General features: G+C 47.7%; 1 protein-coding gene across 1 annotated transcript in view; it reads left to right on the top strand.

Moving 5' to 3' along the window:
• The first annotated feature begins 8,082 nt into the window (after positions 1-8,082).
• Ack (activated Cdc42 kinase) overlaps positions 8,083-10,184 on the top strand; it is a 121,592-nt gene continuing 119,490 nt past the window's right edge. The window contains exon 1 of the mRNA XM_075695001.1: positions 8,083-9,480. Within this exon, the coding sequence (XP_075551116.1) occupies positions 8,536-9,480 (945 nt within the window). The 5' untranslated portion in view covers positions 8,083-8,535. The remainder of the gene's footprint in view (positions 9,481-10,184) is intronic.

Here is a 10,184-nt window from a genome sequence, read left to right as displayed (position 1 = left end):
AGGAAAAGACGGTCTTGAAGCAGATGGCGAGAGACCATTCGTCTCGTCGGGAAGCTGTTGGGGCCGTTGGAAAGCGACGCTCCCGACGCCGTCGGACTTCGAAGAACGCTGATGCCTCTGTGAAGAGTACGCCCCATCCGACAACACCTCCTCCTTTGACCACTAGGACTGGCGGAATCGAATCTGGCGGTGACCAATACAACTTGGTCCGCAATACTAAAGCCGCAGCGGAAGTCACAACCTAAGCTGCAGCCGATACCAAAGCGGAAGTCACAACCGAAGCCGCAGCCGATTCCACGGCCGGAGCCGGAGCCACGTAGAGTGATACAGCTGCGCACCGCTGTAAAGTGCACAGCCCGGGTACCTGACAAATTGCCCGAAGAAGGCCGGCAAGTGGTTATGACGCTCCGGTCTACCCCCCTGATGAATACTTTTCGAATGCTCTTGAATAACCAGCACACTCCGTCAGCGCGAAGTGCAATGCAAGTGCGGGGGGGGGGATGCTCTCAATTCAGTACTTGCAAGTCTTTAGTAAGCGTCATGGCTCACCCGCAGCCTTCTATTCGCACTGAAGTCAAAAAGGCTGGGGCTTACGGTAACGATATACTATCACGTACTGCAACGTACTGCTGACGACCAGTGGCTCCTTGGTCTTCACAGGTGACTTCAAAGTGCATCGCCAGCTATGGGGAAGCACCAAGATTAGCTACGGCAGCCTAGTGTATCGGCGGTGCCCTTGCTTGGACTTGTCTGATTTCAAGGCACTTTGCTGCGTGCACAATGTTCCCCTCTATCCCGATTTCCTCTTTCTGTTCCCCCCTTTCCCTTCCCTCAGTGTAGGGCAGCACACCGGACGCTCATCTGGTTGGCCTCCCTCTCTTTGCTCTCTCTCTCTCTCTCCCCCGATACAGATTTGGCTGTTTCTCGATACGCGCTACGTAAGTGTTTTTTCAAGAGTGAAAAAAGCACGCGAATACAAGCAAAGTGCATCGAGCGGCCTGTCGCGCGGCATTATAACCGGTTCGCCATATATCCATGTCTGGTCGTGGGTTCAAGCGCCTTAATTAACTTCGCCTCAATTAGCACCAAAGGTCGTGGGTTCGACTCTCGACCTTCACGATGTCAATTGGAATCCAACTTGGAGATAAGGCCGGTGCTCCCACATATCCAAGTGCGTTCGACTCCCTATGAATTTTGGTGCCGTAATCGGTCATCGGATTTTTCGTGCCCTAAGCCGTCTAAGGTTTCCGCCTTAATAATGATTTGCGCTTCGTTATAGGTGCCGTTTAGCTGCTGTCATAGTAAATTTACGGCCGAAACTCCTTCAAGGGGAATCATCGTGGTGCGATGCAGATAGCGGCTCCTCATTTGTTGCGTTGGCAAGCTACAAATGCTCTTGCTGCTTCCATTATAATGGGGTGGCGCTGTCTAAACCTGACTTTTCTGGAACATGACGCAGAAGCGACGCTTATAACATAAATAATACAGATTGCCTATTTTCGAACTCCTAAGTTGAGTTATCACTTCGAACTCCTCACAAAACCAAGAAATTGAGATTTATATTAAATTTCATTAATAAACTACTGCACATATCCTCATGGTTTTTTGGTATTATAGACATTATTTGGTCTACTTAACGACTGTATCATTATTTTGCCGTATTTATAAGTAAGAATGGCCTTGCTTGACCATGCTGAGAGCTTCTTATGTAACGCTTCGCATTGATAAATTGTTCTGTTCCACGTGGCGGAGCTGCGCTGTGGGCTGCGAGAGAGACGCCGTAGTGGAGGGCCCCGGATTGATTTTGACCGCCCGGCGTTATTTAAAGGCACATAAAACTATATAAGTACATACTCTTCTCGTCTTTTATTGGCATGATGTAAGAGGTTGGCGTATTTAGGTTGCAGCGGCTACCCTTCGTTGCTTGGCAAAGAAAAATATTGTCGCAAGATTTGTGAAAAAAGTTATTGCATTACGCCCACGTGGGACGTTGCCAGGAAGCAAACCAGCGACACTGCGTTCAGCAAAAGAACATCATATACCGCGTCATCTATTTTAACGGAAATATATTTAAAAAAGAAAGGGATTTATCCGATGAGAAAATGCTTTCTTCACTATGCGTTCTTTCAACTCGCGGGTACTAGAAGATCGATCATACGGTTCTCTTACTTTTTTTTTTTGATATATTTCGATTTATTTAGGCAACCATTGGCGTGGGATGAAGTGACTAAAGGCAGAGTAAGTCTGCCTGACAATTTTTCTCGACGAATATCTCAACGACTGATGGCGTTAATAAAATTGCGTAAACTGCTTTTGTCTCCTGCGGCGTCATCCTCCACTACTGCCATTTCAACGTTGGCGTTAACACCATTATTTAAGACGTTATTGAACCCCTACTCGGTTAATTATAGTGCGGAATGCGACGGCTAGCTACTCGAACACCTGATGGCGTCCGCCGTGCTGAAAGATGGAATAGCGAAGAGGGAATCAGCACATCGGTTAAATTCAATTAAAAAAAATATGCTGCCATTGAAATAGATCAGACAGTACAGTTTATCTGCTGAGTCGCGCCTGGTGGATTGAAGAGAACTGTGTTTTCTGGCATATAGGCAAACTATAACGAACGTTGAAAAGCCTCCAGCGGGTGTGTATACACCACACATCGCATATATCATGCGACGGAATCGTCCGTAAACATTTCACTACAAAGGAGCGAGATTGCGCGCACTTGCATAGTTATGTGCACATCGTGCAACGGATCTTCGCAAGCGGCATCATCTGCGGTCATTTCTACGGCGACTGACACTGGAAAAAAAGCACATTATACGGATCACACACACTCTGGAATTCAATGCTACGCGACGCATTTTGCCAGTAAATGGTTATCCAGCATCCTTTTGTGGTCCCGCAAAGTGTTACAAGATGTCGCATCATGTCCGTGCACGGCGAGCAGTTGTGCTTGTGGCGCGAGCGCGGGTGTTAATGACGACGGCACTCCGTCCATATGAAACATGACGACCTGGCGTGATCCCAAAGGTAGCGTATAATGTGTGCAGTACACTGTGCGTGGTAGCGTAGAGCACTGCACCGATCATTCTATTCCGGCCCGGGCCCGCCTGGAGTCCGAAAGTACCATGCGCCGGCCTGCCCAACCGCGGCCCGTGCTTTCAAATCTGGCCCGTACCCGGCCCAGACCAACATCTATATAAGGAGGTGTTGCCCAGATTCGGCACAGCCCGTTAGCGCTTGAGCCTAAAGAAAGCATTGCCCGGCTATAGTTCTCGATTATTGCGAAGTACCAGCCGTAGAGAGATTCTTTGCTAGAGACAGATTTGACGGTGTCAGGTTTTCCTTTGGAGATGTCGCTGACAAGTGAATATGTAAAAGAGAAAGAGAAAAAATATTGTCGCGTCACTATGTTATATGAACGCCCGTACTACATTTGCCAAATAGTTGCGCATGCACAGAAATATATTCACAATGAAGACATAGAAGATGGCTACTTTTGCATACACCGCTAGCCATTTCATCTCATTTCTGAATCTTGCAGAACAACTGCAGCGTATACAATGCTGAAAATCAAGCAACTAAAATTGGAGGAAATGTAAATTTAAATACGCTGCTCAAATGGATTTCAGCATTGCGCAATACACGGCCGCTAGTAGCTCTTCTATAGCACGGATAACACGCAAGGGCAACCAGGCGTGGGTCCAGGTTTTTTTTCAAGAGGGCAGAGGCCTGGCTTTGAGAGGGTGATTGACCATGATGATGATGATGATGATGTTTTTTACCTGCTGGCGGCAAGGGCGTAACCAGCGGGGGCGGGGGGGGGGGGGGGCTCATGGTGCTTCAGCCCCTCCCCCCAAATTTTTTCGTGCTGTCATGCACCGCTGAACAAAACGACCGCCGGCGCCTGAAATAATTTTGGATTTTGTCTAGAATGGGGGGGGGGGGGGGAGAGCTCTGTTTCACGCTTGAAAAGACATTTCGGTGCGAACATTGCGAACTTGAGCCGGACTTCGCGGCAATGCCCATGCACCGGGAGTCACATGAGGCAAGGATCCCCAACCGAGCACAAAGTTTAAAGGGCGTTTTGATCGCGAGCGGGCTCGTCGCGGCATCTCGCGGAAACCGCGGAATCTACAGAACGCATGGATTTCAATTCCGAAACTTTATGGATATAAAATTCTCATTAACTTTTGATGCGAAAGGTGCAGTGACATTTCCAAAGTCGTGCTTTAGATTTTCGATTCCGGAACTTTGTGGGTTTAATATTGTTATTAACATTTGGCGCCAAAGGTACATTGACTTTCATAAAATCGTGCGTCGGACCATACAGCGAGACAAGCCAAATCAACACATTATCAGACAAGTCGACGAAGCACGCAGCGAGGTCCGATTAGATGAAGCGTTGTGGTGTTTCATTTGTGCCGTCATGTAACAGAAAACAATATCAACATTTCTTTTCACCTGCACCAAAGTATAGCCATGTCAAGACACTAAAGCCAGGAAAGGTAACTACGTTCTTATTTATTTTTTCTACTTTGACTTTAAAAAATTAGGGGGTTTTACGTGCCAAAACCAGTTTCTGATTATGAGGCACGCTGTAGTGGAGGCCTCCGGATATTTCGGCCACCTGGGGTTCTTTAACGTGCACCTAAATCTAAGTACACCCACCCAGAAAAAAAAAAAAAAGACGTTGCGGCAAAGCGATTGTCGCATGGTGAAAGTTCGATTTTGTTACTTCTTTCTTTTTGCGGAAAATAACGGGCCACGTGACTCTTCAACTGCAGGATGCTCTTGTTAAATTATTGCTATAGCAATTATATGGACACTCCAGGCGCATTCCTGCCGTCGCCGTCACGTTCCGTATAAAATAGAAGGGCGATGACGTCACCGCGCGCCGCATCCTGTATGTGCGAGTGAAAGCGTAGTGGGGGGGGGGATTGGTGAACTGACGATGGCGGGTCAGTCTCTCTCTCGTGTGCGCAAGGGAGAAAAGCGGGGGGAAGCGCGCCGCCTTCCGTCGCGCGTGGTTCATCGGAGGAGTGGAGGAAAGGCGGGGGCCGGGCCTTAGGATTCTGTGATATGTGAATAAATTTTTGCGCAATATGTTTATTTGCCTTGTTTGACGCATTATACACACTGACTTTTGCTTAGAAACGTAGGTTTATTGGAGACCTATACGTATATATATATATATATATATATATATATATATATATATATATATATATATATATATATATATATCTTGTTGCTAAGGTCTGCGTATACATGCACTGAACTTTGTTTGCAGTGACATTATTTTGCCCTTTATCAAGCTGTATCTTCGCATTTGTATATTCATTGTATCTTCGCATTTCTAATGTATGTTTTGCAGAACTCCTGCATTTTGTATGTGCTCTCTGTTGTGACTATAATTTCGGTGCAATTACGCACAATACACGACCGCTGACAGCTGCTCCTGCGGAATACATTGGAATGAAGGACGGCGTCATTGAGATTTTTCCCTGGCCGTTGCGTATGTACAAAAACCTAAACAAGGTGTTTGAATGACAAAGCTTAATTAAAATATTTGTCCTCAACTTGTTCAGTTGATGGCCTTTACGTCTTTCATATGAGCGGCATGCACTGCTTTGCTGGTTTTGAACTGATAAAGCTGATATAGATATAGTTCGTGTGATATTTTCTTTACTTGTTAAAAAAATGGAAGCAATGATATCAGTTATTTCTGGCAGAATTTTTGGGACCTACGAATATATTCTTTTATGAAAAAAAATACATATTTTAGTTGTTTTGACAGTGCGTAGCGTTCAATAATTCGTTTGCAGCATCTTTGGCAAGGGCAATGTAGTTATTATTCATGTATTTGATGCCACGACAGATTCTGTAAGGAGGAGGCCGAGCTGCAACGGTTCTCTTCAATAATCATTAGGCACATCTCTTCTCTACAGAGCTAAAGGATAGTAACAGCGGAGAAGAAGGACTTCAGGAGTTTGTCACGTACCGTACGCTGACGCACGCACACATATTTTAAAAGGCAATGCCGGTGATTTTTCGGTGTACACTGATCTTAATAAAATTTTGAATATACGTTCTCTTTTGCACTCTGATTATTTGTGGCAAACAATATGGCTGCAAGTTATTTAGCACTCCTGAAAATGAATTTCAAAGATTGGTTGCGTTCCCGACTCATGACTTTTTACTGGACACCCTGTTTTTTTGACGTCGGAGACTACGCCGCCACTGTCGCTGAAATCACCGCTGTCTAGCTCGGAAGATCTGCAAAAGCTCCCTGTGTCGTCACGAGGGATCATCGGCTTCGCTTCTTCAGAGTTAGCGCCACGTGTACTGCGTGTTTACATTGTGGTAGCGCAGGATTTGACGACAGCAGCTCATCGTGACGTCACACGAAGCAGCTACCTGTTTCGGTTTCAGTATCTCGTTTATTGGTTATTTAAACTGATGAATTTCTAAGCAAGTTGAACCACCCTACCGGTGACACGACTCCATGGCATTTGAAAATAACAACATCGTAATATGGTTTAAAAAAACGCTGGAGTTGCCCTTTAAGGGAAGGCGAGGGGTGGGGGGTCAGGACATTTGGACATCTCCTCTGAATCCGCGCATGAAGGTAACGCTCATGTGTGACTACATTGTCATATGAAACAAGGAATTTTTGTTGCTTTATTCAGCTTCATTTTAATGCCTATTCTTTTGGACAGTGGTTCACGTACCCGTGTTTCGTAATATGAGTTAATTTCGGCCCAGCCTACTTTTGTGTTGATATATATGTTAACACAGACTGACCGCGTGTACAGCGTAGACAACGCAAGTTCTTTTATTGCGACAGCAGTTACAAGGACACTCGAGCCGCGTCGCGCCGTTGGCTCCGCCGTGCTGTCATGGTTTAGAGTGCATATATAAAGAAAAGCTCGCACTCGTTGAGGCGTATCTTGTCTTCAATCAATAATCGCCATATGTCTTGCGTGCGTTTCCTTTCTTCAAAACTCTGGGCTCGGTATACTCTCCAGTCAAGAATGATGTGTGCGCCACGCTGATGACGCTAGGGGAATCGAGGGCCCCGATTTTTGTTAGCCATAACTGTTCGTGATCTGCTGGAAATACCGGGCGTGCAGCGTTAAAGAACGAAAGGCACACAAAAAGCTACCTAGCGATTAATCATTGACTGGGGATAAGTAAGCCTCCCACAATATTAAATATTACATTCTGGGGATTAACATGCCAAAACCACGATATGATTGTAAGGCTTTAGTTGCTTAGTTGGGGCTTTAGTTGGGGACGCCGGAATAATTTTGACCAAAAGGGTGCTAACTTTTCTTTCAGTGCAGCATCGAATTTGGTGGGGAAAAATAAAATCGAGCAAAGTGAACTGTTTTCTTTACAAAAAGGCATTTACAGTGATGTTTCTCTCATTCCTGTCGTCGTAGTACCGTCCGGACACTTTCTCCGAGCACGGCCTCCTTTATGCTCGAGCGATAAGCTTGCATCGGGAACGCATATGTAGAAGCCTCCTAGAGAATTCGACTGCAGCACGCGCTTCTATTAAGCGGGGAAGCGCGGAAATATTTTCTTTGACTAGGAAATGGACGCACTAACCTAAGAGAGAGTACACGTGGTTTCGGTAGGTTCCCTGCGTTCGAGACTACTATCCCCGTCAAGCTTCCTTTGCGAGAAAAAGCGGCCGTTTCAAGCTTTGGTTTAGACTATCGTGGTCAGTGGAGAGATAAAATTGCCTTGATTGAACACTTTTTGCTTTGATCTGTATGCTAAATATGCATTTCAGGCAGATACGATGCGATGGGTTTACCATGAGCTTGGTTTCTATTTATCGCGTTGTAGCAGACCATTTCGGAACTCCTTGCTGCTATTTCGACGGTAGACGTGACTCCGCCCTAAAGCAATTTGCACGGTCAAACGTCACTTCTTGTTTTATTTTGATAGAACGAATGCGCTATTGTACAGTTGTGTATGGGACATAATAGGGTTCCAGGGAACCCTAACATGAAATAACGAAGCTCCATAAAGGCTTTATGTAGTTGTTTGAATAGCAAGGAAGTTTCTTTTCTCCGTTATTTTCCGGCAGTGCAGATATTGCGTCACCATTGTCGCTGCTGTGACGTCATGTGACGCATGTGTTTGGCTCCCGACAAAACAAGAGCGAACGAGCGTACGTAAACGCGGTTGCATCGTGACGCGGACGGACAGTGGGTGTTCCGCCTGCTTCAGCGCGGTAGAGCGCGTACGGACTTCTCTTTCTTGGCTGCTGCGTTCGAGAAGGGGTTGCTGAGGCACGCTGCCGACGCTGCCAGCCACAATTGAATGTCGCAGGGGACGACCGCCGCAGCGAGGCTTAGAGCGCTCGCGAGTTGACGGCTGGCCTCGATCGTGTGCGGTCGGACGAGCTACCGTGGATACTTTCATGGCGGATGGTCCCGTTCTGCGCTCACTATGTAAGTCACGGACCCGATTAGGAATTCGGCACCCCGGAAACGGGCCGCAGGAACCAGCATGAGTGCCAGCGGTCTAGGCGGCGGCAGCAACACGCTGCGGCGGTCGGCAGGGTCGTCGGACCCGGGCGTCGCCGCCGCGGCGGGCGAGGACGCGGGTGTTGAATGGCTTTACGAGATCCTGCGCGAGGTGCAGCTAGAACAGTTTTTCATGAAGATCCGGGACGAGCTGCAGGTGACGCGACCGCGCCACTTCGACTTCGTCCAGACCGAAGACCTCGAGAAGATTGGCATGGGCAAACCCGCGGCGCGTCGTCTGCTCGACACGGTCAAGAAGCACCGCGCGTCCCAGTGGAAGCGGAACCTGCTCAACCGTCTGCTTCCCGTCGGCGTCAAGGCCCGGGGCTCGTCCTCGCCACAGCAACAGCAGCCGGGATCGTCGGTCGTGATCGGGGCCTCGCCAACGGGCGACCTGAGCACGCTGACGTGCTTGATCAACGAGAAGGACGTGACGCTGGCGAGCAAGCTGGGCGACGGCTCGTTCGGCGTCGTGGTGCGCGGCGAGTGGGACGCCCCGGACGGCCGCACAATCCCCGTGGCCGTGAAGATACTCAAGGAGGACGCCCTGTCCCAACCGGGCGCTTTCGAGGACTTCATGAAGGAGGTGAACGCGATGCAGCAGCTGCGCCACCCGAATCTCATCCAGCTGTTCGGCGTCGTGCTCAGCGCGCCGCTCATGATGGTCACCGAGCTGGCGCCGCTGGGCTCGCTGCGCGACTACCTGCGCAAGCAGTGCCGCCGGCTGCCGGTGTCCCGGCTCGTCGAGTACGCCGTGCAGGTGGCCAACGGCATGGCGTTCCTCGAGTCGCGCCACTTCATTCACCGCGACTTGGCTGCGCGCAACGTGCTCCTGGCGGCCGCCAACGCCGTCAAGATAGGCGACTTCGGCCTTATGCGCGCCCTGCCCAGTCACGAGGACTGCTATGTCATGGCCGAGCAGAAGAAGGTGCGCCCGCGCGTTCATTCATTCATTCCAGCGAATTTCCCATTATAGCGGAGACTCGATCGGTAATGACGTGTCTCGATGTACAAAAAGAAAAGTGTTCATATTTCTCAAATTCATAAATATTAGGAATAGTAAAGTATTGGCTAAGACACCGAAACAAATGGAATCGTTATACTAATCACAGTTTCGAAAAAAAAGAACGCAGCATTCAGGACTTCCATGCTTGTATTGTAGAGACTCTGTTGTAACTTGTGCTTTTGTTATGCTTGTCCCCAGTTCGTGGAGTAATGGAAGCAAGGACATAATCTTGCATAAACAGCATGTGGCCAGTGCAAAGGATACATTCGTGTCACCTCTAGTAAGGTGTTGTGGTTTGTCATCTCATTTCTGCAAACTCATCTTGCATTGTTGAAGTCCTCTCCAAATGTCGTGAGCAGCAACTATGTTTGCAACTGTGATGATGAATAGTTAATTAACTGTTGTGTCTACCTCTGAATAGTTCATTCACTTTGGATACATTGTCAAACAATGCTTGATTCATTATTCTTCTTGTCTATCAGGTCTGAAGAAAATAGATTAGAAGCATCATCAGGTTGGTGTGCAGGATGAATGAAGTAAATTTTTTAAGGATCCCTGCAACACATTTGATCATTGTTGTGAAATGGACTTGATTTTAAAGGACATTAAATTTTAGAAATATTTTG

Source organism: Dermacentor variabilis, chromosome 6, assembly GCF_050947875.1.
Source record: "Dermacentor variabilis isolate Ectoservices chromosome 6, ASM5094787v1, whole genome shotgun sequence".
Classification (NCBI taxonomy): Eukaryota; Metazoa; Arthropoda; class Arachnida; order Ixodida; family Ixodidae; genus Dermacentor; species Dermacentor variabilis.
This window is presented reverse-complemented; position numbering and strand designations above follow the sequence as displayed.